This window comes from Alligator sinensis, unplaced genomic scaffold (assembly GCF_000455745.1).
Source record: "Alligator sinensis unplaced genomic scaffold, ASM45574v1 scaffold1675_1, whole genome shotgun sequence".
NCBI classification, from domain to species: domain Eukaryota; kingdom Metazoa; phylum Chordata; order Crocodylia; family Alligatoridae; genus Alligator; species Alligator sinensis.
In genome coordinates, this window is record NW_005843086.1 from 244,064 (window position 1) to 257,445 (window position 13,382).

At 50.4% G+C, this 13,382-nt stretch overlaps 1 protein-coding gene across 2 annotated transcripts in view; it reads left to right on the forward strand.

Moving 5' to 3' along the window:
- The window catches only part of CCM2 (CCM2 scaffold protein), a 77,260-nt gene that overhangs the window by 48,950 nt on the left and 14,928 nt on the right, over positions 1–13,382 (forward strand). For both annotated transcript variants that reach the window (XM_006037220.3, XM_006037221.3), the window contains exons 2-8: positions 489–662; positions 1,863–1,946; positions 2,363–2,546; positions 6,618–6,754; positions 9,747–9,882; positions 10,671–10,728; positions 12,202–12,340. In XM_006037220.3, coding sequence (XP_006037282.1) covers positions 489–662; positions 1,863–1,946; positions 2,363–2,546; positions 6,618–6,754; positions 9,747–9,882; positions 10,671–10,728; positions 12,202–12,340 — 912 coding nt within the window. The remainder of the gene's footprint in view (positions 1–488; positions 663–1,862; positions 1,947–2,362; positions 2,547–6,617; positions 6,755–9,746; positions 9,883–10,670; positions 10,729–12,201; positions 12,341–13,382) is intronic.

Below are 13,382 nucleotides of genomic sequence, written 5' to 3' on the forward strand. Positions count from 1 at the left end.
TTTGTAGAAGTGGAGTCTGCAGGAAATGCATCCAAACCCAGGAGAAATGTCTGTGGTTGGATGGGGTGGGGGGAGCATGGAGGGCTTTGTGCAGCCCTCCGGGTTGCTTATAACGCTGCGCTCTAAATCCCAAATGCTTAGAGCCACTGCAGCGTTCTCAGTCTCCCAAAAGACAGGGACTGAAAGCTGATTTTGTGTCCTTCCTTTTTCGCTCTAGCATCGCTGCGCACCTGGAGGAGAACCAGCCGTTCATTTCAGTAAGGCTGTGGGAACAGGTGAATAATGAGGTCTTTCAGGGGAGAGGCGGCACACCTCATCTCTGCTTGGCACGCTGGAACAGAGAGCGCCCAGTGCCCGCTTCCACTGCGCCTGGAGTCTGATAGTCAGCCTCTCATTCCCTGCGACGGGTCTGTCAAGAGGCTTCGTTTGCTTGCAGATTGCAGATCATGCAAAGCCTAGCCCTAACCCATTTCTGTTTCTGCCAGCAGCCTGGAATCGTGTCCCCTTTCAAACGAGTCTTCTTGAAAGGCGAGAAGGGACGGGATAAAAAGGCCCAGGAGAAGGTTACTGAGAGACGCCCGCTTCACACCGTCGTGCTGTCCTTGCCCGATCGAGTTGAACCAGACATACTGCTGAATGACTACATCGAAAAGGAAGTTAAGGTAACTTGGGAGGCAAGGGACAGGATCTCTTTCATCCTTCTCTCAACTTCATCCTCCTGTCTGATGTGCGAGTGTGATGGGGAGGGGATTGTTTTGCTGCAGTGCACAGTACAAGAGGCCTTTGGTGTTCACCCTTGTCTGAAATTGTGCCCTCAGTTCAGCTTTCCACGCGAGTGTGTTTTCCTTTCCCAAAAGGGCCCTGCCATCAAGACATTCCCAGGATTTTCCTCAGTGGGTCTTGCCAACACAGCGCGAAGGATAAAGCACAGCCACATCATTTCCATCTTCAGACTGCTCCAGAGGCTCCCCCATTCATTCATCTGAGGACCCAGTTCAAAATTTCAGAGGCCTTCCCCTAGCTGATTGAACGGAGCAAGTGTGTGTGCATTTGTGTGCTCCTTTGCAAACCACATCGCTGTTCGTTTAAGGCAAGGCAGCCACGTGACTTGCGAGGGGACAGCCTGTGACCCCTGGCCCTCGCGTAGGCCATGCACGGTTAACATGTGGCCTGTGGGCCCCGGCAAATGCCTATCCCTTTGCCATGCAATGGAGGCGCATGCAATGCTCGGTGTTGTGTGTAACCCCTGGCCGTGCCAAATTTAAGACAAGAGCCGCTTTTCTCTATAGCTTCTGCTCTCTAGAAGAGCCACTGGCCTTGTCCACTTCTAGAACTTAGTTGAAAGGATATTTATGTTTTGCTTCCTGGTCCTTAGCTAATCTCCTAAGTGTATTTAACTCATGGAAAGTGCTTTGGAGTACAGCCCAGCTGAGAGCTGTGAAATGGTGTAGCACAGTCCTGCCACACACAGGCCAGCTGGAAGGACATCCTGCTTGCTGGTTGCTTTAACAGCTGCTTTGGGAGAATGATAGCTGTTTGTAAGGCTCTGCTGGCTGTATACCTTGAGACTTGGATGATTGCTTTTTGGCCACCAGATTGAATTTCAGCTCTTGGATACCAGCTTGTAGTAATAGTGAAAGCCCTGCCTGGCCTCATCGGAAGTCTTCTGTCTCAAGTAGTTCTCCAAAGGTTTCTAAATGTAGCATCAAGGCAACAGCTGGCCTGGATTGCTTTTAGACTGAGCTTAAGATATGGCTTCCTAGTTGGTATTTATCTTTAAATTCACATTTTCCGTGACTGTGGAGAGATTTCACTGTGGGGTGCGTGCAGCACCTGGTAACGGATTTTTTTTCCCTTCCCAGTATTTAGGCCAATTAACATCTGTCCCTGGATACCTGAATCCCTCCAGTCGTACTGAAATCCTTCATTTAATAGATAATGCCAAGGTGAGTACCAGGCCATTTATACACTCCAGCCTGAACTTTTGTCGAGTGAACTCTGCTAGCTCCTCTGTCCCTACTGTTCTTGTTTTATATATGTATGCAGTACTCCAGACATGGAGGCTGCAGAGCAGAGAGATCAAAGGTTGACAGTACAAGGATAAATGACTCAAGTTATAGGGGTGAGGGGGAAATCTTAAGCAAGTTTGAGTGGCTGCTTGAAATGTGTGATATGTGTCTAGTGGGTTTCATTTTTAGATGCTTACTGTGCATGTTTTAGTAGTTTCAGTTAAGGTCAGTGGCACATGAAAGGAGCAGAGAAGTGGAGGTGGGTGTTCCCTTCTTCCCAATGCTGCCTTGACCAGGGCTAATGACAGGGGAAAGGAGCCTTCCACTTGTTAATGAAAACTCCTTTGTCACAGAGAGCACATCAGCTCCCAGGGCAGCTGACCCAGGAGCACGACGCAGTGATTAGTCTGTCTGCCTACAACATCAAGCTGGTGTGGAGGGATGGAGAAGACATCATACTCAGGGTCCCCATCCACGATATCGCATCGGTGTCATACATCCGGGATGACTCCTCCCACCTGGTGGTGCTGAAAACAGGTAGGCTGCGACTAGCGCAGGGACTGCCGAGTTGGCAGAGACATCCTCACTCAGGTGGTCTCCAGAGAGGAACGTGGATTGGCTTTTAAACTGACGTCCGCTAAAGTCCGGCGATGGGCTTTACACCCTGTTAATGTCAGTGTCATGCAGAGTAGTTCACAGCATGCTTTGGATTTTCTCTGTAAGATGCTTTAATTACCAAGATGCAATCGTTTTACTAATGCTCTTCTCTTAAATTGACTTGCTGGAGGGGGAGGAGCCGTTCATTTTCCCAACACACGTAAATGAGGCGTTCCATCAGGTTAGACCTACAGCTGAGTTGTGATAGAATTTGTTTTTTTATGGGGAAGATTTCAGCCTGTGTGAATGGCTTACTGCTGTGCCTCTCTGAACTCACTGCAGCTTTCGCACTCAAAATGCCAGGTAAGTGCTGTCAAAAGCCCAAAGCACATGTTGCATCCAGCTGATTTCTGGATGAAATGGAAAATGTGTTGCAATCTTAATGGACGTACCTGCCTCCCAGACTTCAGGCAGCCTGTCGGAGCAGCGCAGATGCGTGTGCATGTGTTGTGCATTCTTTCTGACTGTTGTCAAAGTTGGAAAACAGTCAGGAACCTCGCCATCCGTTCTGTGTTTAATTGAGCATTTCACAGGTGACTGTAGGGGGATGCATCTCTTTTCCTCAGTAAATATAATGGCAGTGAGGGGGGAAGAGTATGTAGAATAAATGAAGGTCTGGACTCCACAGCTGTAATTCTGTCAATGGATCGGGAGCATCTAAACCACAAAGTGAAGCTGGCAATTAGCGGGAGTCGTCAGAAACGTTTGCTGGAATTACAGCCTCAAGCCTTGTCTGTTTTTTACCGTAGCGTGAGGCTGTGTCCTGGACCCGAGCTCGGCGCTCTCGATGGAGAGCTCCCTCTTGTGGAGCTGCTTCTCCTGGCTGGTGGAGCCGTGCTCCCTTCCCTGGCGTGTTTGCAGTCCCCGCAGGCTGGCTGAGTCCCCGAGCCTTCCTCATGCTTCTGTCTGGTACCTCGGTGCGAGCCATTACAGACGGGCCTGGGAGAACGAGGAGCAAGTCCTTCGTTCTTGCATGACACGGGGGTAATCGAGCCTGTCTGTGTCTGACATGAGACATGCAGTCAGCCTGGGGCTTTTTGTGTAGCAGAGCAGGCCAGATCCCAGCCGTCTTGGCTGCCTCCAGCTGGGTCTTTGTGGAACATACATGAGCACAGCTCAGCAGTACAACACGCAAGGTGGTGAATTAACCAGCGATCAAAACCCCATTTGTCGGTCAGTCCGTTCAGTGCCTCCTTTCATACCGTCTGGATTGGAGGTGTGGAACGGCATTGCCCAGCCTCAGCAAATAAAACCGTAAGCAGGGTTGGAAAGTTGACAGATTACCAGCCCTGAGAGAGGACATTCAGAAAACCCAGCTTGCTCAGTCCTCAGGCCTTGCCAACGAATGGCCTCCAGTATCAGGGTAGGGAGATGGTTGGTTTCTGTTTTCCTTTGATCCTAAGAATCAGGCTTAAGTGCAGGTCTGGTGAAGGCTAGTTGTGGCCTTAGCTCTTCATCTGGAGCAGTTGGGTTACAGCCCAGCTGCAGCCCTGGGGCAACAGGTATTGTGCATTTTGTATCCAGTGCCTGCAAACACCTGGAAACACCTTGTAGTTTGGACAGCCACAGTCATGCCAAAGGCCTGCCAGTTTTCTTGCAGCAGAGTTTGAGAGAGGGGACAGAAAAGGTTTTGTAGCCTGAAAACAGCACGAGGAAGGTCCCTGCAGAGAAGGGCTAGTCAGATACACGAGCCGGGCAGGTGTTCAGCTCACAGAAAGCAGCCATTGAACTTCCACAGCATTGTGCTTTCCTGGCACACTCCACAGTAAGACCATCAGACAAGTTGGTTGTCACGTGCCAGGATCAGATGGGCTCTGAAACCAGTGGATCAGACCCAAAAAGACTGTGTGCCACTACTGCATGTGCTCCCTGTGAAGTTCAGTCTCTGGGTCTGCAGGATGTGAGCTGAGCTGAAGGGATGATCCAGCTGCCTTCTTCCACTTGCTGTCTGAGCAGTTCCCCAGCTAAGGCTGTTCATCAGCATTAGCTTGAGTAGTTACTTTGCCATCAACTCTGTTTTCATATCAAGGGACATAGGGCTGGAAGGGACCCCAGCCATGGCATCCAGTCCCCTGCCTTTGTAGTCACCCAAGAGAACCAACAGGGAATGTAGCTCCAGCAGCACTGGTGTGAAGGCAGGGAGGTATATGGCCACCAGCAGGTCCCCTGCACTTTTGTGCATGAGGCATTGATCCCTGATGGTGGAGGGAGACCATATACCCTCCTTTAAGCTGGAGGGATGAGCAGGGAACTTTCCTGTGCTGCAGTCTCCCTGCTGCTGTGCTGGCTGTTCCTGCATGCAGAACCAGTGTTTCATAGATTTCATGGACATTAGGGCTGGAAGGGACCTCGGGAGATCATCGAGTCCAGACTCCTGCCCCAAGAGCAGGAAGTCAGCTGGGGTCAAAGATTCCAACAAGTCAGCCTGGATCACCAGCCTATCCTCCGGTGTGGACGCTATGTCCCAAAGTTTGGTGTCATTGGCAAACATGGTCAGTCTACTTCTGACACCAATGTCTACATCGTTGATAAAGAAGTTGAAGAGAACCGGTCCAAGGACGGAGCCTTGGGGGATACCACTGGACACGGAGTGCCATGATGATTTGCTTCTGTCGACCACCACTCTCTGAGTCTGGTCTCAGAGCCAGTTCTCCAGCCATCGGATTGTGGGGTAGCCGAGACCACAGTTGGCCGATTTTTCCAAGAGGAGATTGTGGGACACCAGGTTAAAGGCTTTTTTGAAGTCCAGATATGTGATGTCAATCTCTTCTCCCTTGTCCAGGTGATAGGTCACCTGGTTGTAGAAGGAGATGAGATTGGTCAGGGAAAACCTACCTGCAACAAACCCGTGCTGGCTATCCCTCAGGATGTTGCCATCAGCCAGCTTGACAAGAATGGACTCTTTGATGATTTTTTCCAGAATCTTACCAGGGATCGAGGTCAAGCTGATGGGCCTGTAGTTCCCTGGATCTACTTTCCTCCCTTTCTTGAAGATAGGCACCACATTGGCCCTCTTCCAGTCTTCAGGTACTGCACCAGGGGTTTTCGAAAATCTTGGCCAGTGGTTAGGCTATGACTCCTGCCAGCTCCTTAAGTACTCTGGGGTGTAATCTGTCAGCACCAGCTGACTTGAAGGTGTCCAGCCTCTCAAGGTGTTCCTTTACGAGGTCTATTGTATATTTTCACCCTCACCCTGGCCGTCCCACATCTTGCTAGGCAAGGCAGACCCTTCGGGCTGATGAAAAACCAACGCAAAGTACCCATTAAGGAGGTTAGCTTTTTCCTGGGAGTTGGCTGTCAGTTGTGCCATTTGGTTTAGCAGGGGTCCAATGTTACCCTTGCTTTTCTTCTGACTCCCTACATAGGTGTGCATGGCACTGTGTAGCCTACGGGCTGAGGTCCTGCCTGAACATTTCCATTAGTCTGAATTGGAGAGAAGGCAAGTAGCAAAGAACACAGGGAGGGCTGAGTTGTGTGCAACATGAGGCCAAGAAGTACCTTGCTGTGCAGTGCCCACCCCTCAGTCCTCTCTGTTCAAGGAGGAGGGGGTGTCTTATTCACGTTCACTCGCACAAGAATCCCTGCTTGTGATGCACAAAAGCTCTTAACCTGGCAGCCAGACCAAACTCACAGAATTACTAGAATGCAGGGCTGTCTTATGCCACAGTGCTGGCTGCTCTGTGCTGGTAGCTTGGTGCAACATTAGCTGGGGGCTTTAAATTGCACTGGCCTGGCTTTTTGGTTGTAGGCTGTCAGGGCTGCTGTGTGTCATTCGGAAGGCACCAGAACACACTGAGGTTGGCTTGTATGCATGGATTAGAGACACAAGGCCTTGCACTGCATCTCTTTATGCAGCAGTACAGATCTGGTAGCACCAGTACAGCAGGGAGCAATCGCATCCGAACGCTCTCCTCCCCTTCCTCTTTCATTAATGGCTTTTCTGTTCCTCAGCTCAGGACCCTGGGATTTCTCCAAGTCAGAGTCTCTGTGCCGAAAGCTCCAAAGCCCTCACATCTGGGTCGCTGTCGGAGAGTGGAGTGGTACCTGTCGAAGCTTGCTGTTTGGTGGTCCTGGCTACAGAGAATAAAGTAAGGCTGAATGCCCCAAATGTTCTGCTCCGATATTGCCGTTTCAGTCAAAATGCCGTGATAAAAATAGTACTTGAGTTTGCATGGAGGCTGCTGCCTACACAATTAACAGGAAGGCTGGCTGGGTGTGTTCTGCGTAGATGATGTCTCCAAATCCAGCCTGTATCCAGCCAGTTTTTGTTCAATGTCTTCATCAGTGACCTGGAAGATGGCACAGAGTGCACCCTCAGCAAGTTTGCAGACGACAGCAAGCTGGGGGGAGTAGCAGATACACTGGAGGGTGGGGCTAGGATTCAGAGTGACCTTGACAAATTGGAGGATTGGGCCAAAGAATCGTATGAGGTTCAACAAGGACAAGTGCAAAGTCCTGCATTTAGGACAGAACAATCCCATGCACCAGGACAGGCTGGGGGTGACTGGCTGGGCAGCAGCTCTGCAGAAAAGGACCTGGTGGGGACAGGGGACAATAAGCTGAATAGGAGCCAGCAGTGTGCCCTTGTTGCCAAGAAGGCTACCGGCATCCTGGGCTGCATTGGTAGCTGCGTCACCAGTAGGTCCAGGGCAGTGATTCTTCCCCTCTATTCAGCACTGGGGAGGCCACATCTGGAGTCCTGTGTCCAGTTGTGGGCCCCCCATGACAGAAAGGATGTGGACACACTGGAGAGAGTTCAGTGAAGGGCAACGAAAATGGTTTGGGGGCTGGGGGACATAACTTGTGAGGAAAGACTGAGGGAACTGGGTTTATTTAGTCTAGAGAAGAGAAGACCGAGGGGGATTGAACAGCAGCCTTCACCTCCCTGCAGGGGGGCTGCAAAGAGGATGGAGCTGGGCTGGTCTCAGTGGGGGCAGATTACAGGACAAGGAGCAATGGGCTCAAGCTGCAGCAAGGGAAGTTGAGGTTAGATAGTTGGAAGAATTTTCTCACTAGGAGGGTAGTAAAACACTGGAACAGGTTACCCAGCGATGTGGTGGAAACTCCATCCTTGGGAGTTTTCAAAACCTGGCTGAACAAAGCCTTGGCTGGGATGCTGTAGTTGGGGCTGGTCCTGCTTGGAGCAGGGGGTTGGACTAGATGTGACCTCCTGCGGTCCCTCCCAACCCTCGCTGTCTGATTCTATGATTTTGTAGAGCTGCCTTAGCCACAGGGGACTTGCCCATATTTACACGGTATAACTAAGATTGCAGTCTGACTCAACACAAGCTGTGAATTGCCTGCTACAAGGTACCCCCATAACTCCGGGTGCTGTAAGCTTTGGATCCAATGTTTTTGCTAACCCTTCCCCCAGTTTTAGGAGAAGATACTTTCCCCATCAAGAAATACCCATAGTAGCACTGCTTTCCCTGAGGATATTTGCATTCCTTCACAGTAGCATCCTGCATTATTTATTAACCTCCGTACTCAGTGCATTAAGGCTCCCTTAGCAGATTAGGAGCTGTACAAGTAAGGAAGCTCCATCCTCCTGTCCCAAGCTCGCAGATGGACTCAGACCCTTGAATGCATTTGAAGGTGCAGCTTTTATCCCTGCAATCAGTCTTGTTCCAGGAAAAGCACTGTGCTCTCAGCATTAGTGACTTTTCTTGGAAGCCAGCGTGGGGAGGAGCAGCACATTTGTGCCCTTGTGCTTCCAGACTCGGAGCTTTTCACCTGCCCACCCAAAGATGCAGCTGAGTAGTAGCAACAGCATGGATCCAGTGCCTGACTATCTTGTTCTACTCCCAGAGGAGTGCTGGTGCCTTTCAGAGAGCTGCTACCTCCTGAGCATTTGCAATCTGGGTTAAAATGATAGATAAGCAAGATATATAGATAGGTGGATAAAATAACGGATACGGCAAGTTCTAAACCCAGTGGACCGAGAAGGAGAATAGGATGGGGGTATAAATATAGTCATGACATCATTTAGTCCCGCATGCCTTGTTCAGCTGTGCCCTGCGTTCCTGTCATTAGATTGCGTCTGATTAGCTCTGCAATGCTCAGCTGAGTGTGTCTGACACCATGCTGGGTGCTTGGGGTCTAACAGTCTCTGTTGTTCATCCTTTTCTCTGAAATGTGCAGGGGGGAAATCACGCAGTGCAGAAACATCTAGGGCATTTTTACACATGCATGTGCCACAGCGCCAGGTGCTTTGAAAAGCGCCCGGCACTGCAATGCATGCAGTTGTATAAATGGTGAAATGTGCACCAGTGCACAGAAAATGGTGGCGGTCCGCTTTTGAACTAGAATACACTGAAAGTGTTTTAATTCAAAAGCACACCACCACTCTTTTTCTCTGTGCTGACATGCATTTCACCGCTTGTACAACCACAAGCGACACAGCACGGTGTGCGTTAGCTCACGTGTGGAGCAGACTCAATTAATCGAGTCTGCCGTGACTTGCTGGATCTGCAGTGTATTGCAGCGTGAAAAGGTGTGTGTATAAACGTCCCTAGTTTGGCAAACAAGGCAGTTACAGGGTTCCTTCCTTCTTTGGCCTTTCCCCTAATGGCAAGCACCAAGGTACTAGAGAAAATTAGCCGTTTTGGTCCTGGTAGTTGGCTCCTTCTGCAAAAGAAGCAGCCTATATCCCTCCCTTTTGAAACAGTGGGGTTCTCTAAGAGTGATGCAATACCCTTATACATACAGGTAATAATACACCTGAGTTATGCACGGTGCATCTCTTTTGGGGGATGAGTAGAGGGTATAGACAGGTGAAACAGCTGCATTACTATGGTAGGATAATGGATTCAAGCAATGCAGCTGTTACAGCTGCTTGATTCTGTGGCAATACAGCTGTAGCGAAGCAACCCTGCTTCGTTGATGGGGATTTAGCTCACTTGTGTGTCTGCAGGATCACAGTAACTGGGAGCGCCTGGCAGCTGTTACGCTCTGAGCAGCTGCTCCTCCTCCCTTTTAAAGAGGCTAAAGTGTATGTTTGTGTGTCCTGGGGGAGCGCCATCTCTTTGATAGTGCAGCGCAGCCGCCCCTGTCTGACCCCTCCTGTTGCTCCCCGCTCAGGTAACCGCAGAGGAGCTCTGCTCACTGCTGAGCCAAGTCTTCCAGATTGTTTACACTGAGTCCACCATCGACTTCTTAGACAGAGCAATATTTGATGGGGCCTCGACACCCACGCGGCACATGTCCCTGCACAGCGGTACGTACAGCAGCACTTCCCCTTGCTCTCTGGTCTTCTAACCCAGGCCCCAACCCCTTGTGTCACACTCCTCTGCTCCCCACAGCCATGTCATTTCCCAGGTCACTCTTCAGCTTTTAGGATGGGAAAACTGGTTCCAAATAGCAGTCCAGTTTCCAGCAATCATAGGCCTGCCTGGCAACTTCTCACTGCTGGAGCTCCCAAAGGTATATTGCAAACTACAGCTAGGTGATGCATCTCAAAATGGCCCCAGCTTTGGGACACTGGTGGCTCTGACCAGAGCCTCTGTCTCTAATGAGTTTTGGCCCAGCGGGGGTTGGAAGAGGCAGGGAGAGCAGAAGGGGCTGATAAAAGCCCCTCCTAGTTTTCTGCTCTGTTTTCCATGTGAAGTTGAATGATCCAGAGCTGACTGCTGCTGGCAGCTATAGTTTGGGATTGTCAGTTCAGCCAGGGTGCTGCTGAAAGACCCTAGGAACCAGAAACGCTGTGGGTAGCACCTGTTTTTTCACACATGCTCTGTTGCCTTCCCCTTTTTGATCGACAGCAGCAGTGTAATAAAACAGCACTGCATCCCTTTGCAGTTCATCTTCCCTACTGAGCCTGTTCTGGATCCCGTTCTAGATCTCCAGATACTGTCTTAAATCAGCAGGGAATTCACATTTTTCCCTCGGTCTAGCATGCCTTCTCACCCTCTCATTAAAGACACTGGGGATGTTTGTGACCTGCAGGGTAGGAAGTCTATGGCATTTGTGGCTTTAAATCTCTTGACTGGAATCTCTTCCTTGCAGATGACTCTTCTACAAAAGTGGACATTAAAGAATCTTACGAAACAGAAGCAAGCACTTTGTAAGTTGATGGTGAACAGTGTATAAGATAGTTTGGCATATGTGACTTCTGGTTGATTTAGATAGACCTGATATTGGGTTCACAGCATAAAAGGATCTGTTAAAATCTACACACTAGCTGGTTTCAGCAATGACAGCTGAGATTCTTTGACACCAGCATTGCTGCCGGTATGCAGCACCCCAGTGTCTGTCTGCTTGTGTTCTTTTGTGAATTTACTGTCCTGCAATATTCCAGAGACGTCCATAACACACATCTCCCTTCTCTTGAACAGGAAGAGTTGAAAGGGGCTTGAATGTTTTCAACATTTTGGTAATTCTTTTTTCCACTGTGACGAGCCAGAATGTTGAAAAGCTTTTCTTTTCACAGACTGAAAAACTGAAACGAAGAAGAATTGTGTCAGGACAAGGCTAACTCTGTGAACATTTCAGTACATTTTATTTCAATTTCAGTCATTTTTAGCCTTTTACAGATACAAATGTTGTGCTAGAACAGGAGTTAGCTTTGGTCAGCTGCTGCCAAGCCAGGGTTGCTCATAGCAGGTGGCCAGGAGGCTGCAAGCTCTGCTGCAAACAGCCTGGGCTCTAGGGCAGGCAGCATCTCCCCAGAGCCCAGGCCGGCTGTGGCAGGCAACCAGGTGGCTGCAAGCAGTTGTACTGGGGTCTGGAGCCCCCATGCGATTGCATGTGTGCCTTGGGGTGCACAGTGGGGAAGGGTCCCGGGGCAGCGCAACCTCAGCCTGTTCCCCATCATGTGCCCCAAGGTGCGTGCACAGCTGCCACTGCCATGGAGCTGGTGCCGGGGCTTTGGACACCAGTGCAGCTGTTTGCAGCCTGCCCACCTCCTGTTGCGAGCATCCTGGGCTCCATGGCTGCCGGCAGCTGCGCATGTGCCTCTGGGCCAATGGCGGGGAAGGGACCAGGGCAGTGCCACCCTGGCCACTCCCCCACCCTCTGCCTGGAGGTGCACATGCACTTGCCATCAGCAACTAAGATTGGGCCCTTTGCAGCTCCCCCACCGTCTGCCCCTGGAACACCAGATCAAGGCGTGGGTCGAGGCTGGTGTCTTTTGGCACTGCAGCCAAAAAAGTTGCTGACCCCTAGGCTAGAATGAAATTTTGAAATCAGCATCATTTCAAATGAGAAAACTGCAATTTTCCATTGTGAAAATGTCCAAATGGGTCTTGGTGATGATTTTGAAGCCTTTTGTCTGAGTCCAGAAACCTGCTGAGGCAGTCCCTTTCCCATGAACAGCCTCAGCTTTGACAAGCTGGGATTTTTCAGTGAGAGCTGTGCTGTTGAAAAAATCCCAAACTGCTTGATTTTGGGGATCCACTCCACACCACGGCATGGGCTCAGTGAAAATGCGGTTCTAAGCCGTTGAGGCTCTCTGTTTCCCCTGCAGTTACCCCCCAGGGTGAAGCCTGGCTTGCACTCAGTGTGCTAAAGGGGACTCATGCATCTCTTTGCCTTTCAGTTCCTTCCCAGAGTCCTTGGATACAGGGGGCAACTCCCCCACTTCCTTCTCAACACAGCCGTCTCCACACGTTAAGACAGTTAGCGAAAGTGAGCTGAGCACCACGGCGACGGAGCTGCTACAGGACTACATGATGACGGTAGGAACATCCCGACAGGGGCAGAAGCACGGCTTCTGCTTATGGGGCGACATTTGCATCTCATTAGGCTAGAGCCAGCCTGGCTCAGCACTCTTGGGAACATTTCCAAGCCCCAGGCACTGAATCTGAAAAGCTCTGGCAGTTATTCAACCATACAGGTCCACTCTGTTAAGGACCCCTCTCTGTTTCCTCTCATATCACATGAGTTTGCGGTCATGTAGAGATTAGGTTCAGAGGCCATTGGGCTAATTTCCATTAGGAACCTAAGTACGAGGTGAACATATGCTGGCCCAGGTGGTAAGTGGCTAGAGTACAGTCTCCTGTCTGCCTCCTTAGAGCGAAAGCTGTTTTCAATTAAAACCTTTGGAGATGAACTGCATTGGTTCTGGTGATGCGTGATGCTTCAGCAGTGAGGCCACCGGATTGGGAAGGCGCTATTAAGTTGTCATCTGGAGAACAATTACAGAGCCAGCCCCTGGATTAACAGGGTTAATAGGAGTTGCCTTAATGGACTTTGTCAAGCTTATTAATTAGCAGCCTCCTTTGGGAGCATTAGGTACTTTTCACCTGCAAGCTATAGAGGAAAATACTCACTGCCTTTGCAGTTAATACCTCTGTACCAGGTGGTTAAAATGCCAACAGCAGCTTCTGCCTGGGGCTGCCCACACCTGGTTCCTTCTGAGAGCTCCTGCTCTGTCCTTGCAGTCATCTGTTCTCGGGTCAGGGCACTGCTCTGGGTTGTAGGTGGCCCATCCTTTCTGGGAAATGTGCAGAGTAGGACTCGTGGGGTGTTTGAGAGCTGTTTTATCAAACAGCTTGGGGCGGGCTGCCTGCTGGGTTGCGGAGAAGTCAAAGCCACGCCGATGATTCAGTGAAAGGACATGTGGGCATCTCAGGACCCCACCCTGCTCTCTGGGCTTTATCTCCTGTCTCCCCTCAGGCAGCCCTGGATGCTTGCTAGTTTGAGCTTTCCACCCAGGTGAAACATGTATGTTCAATGGGCTTTTCAGTGGGTTTTGCATTTGCTAACCAGGATATGTTG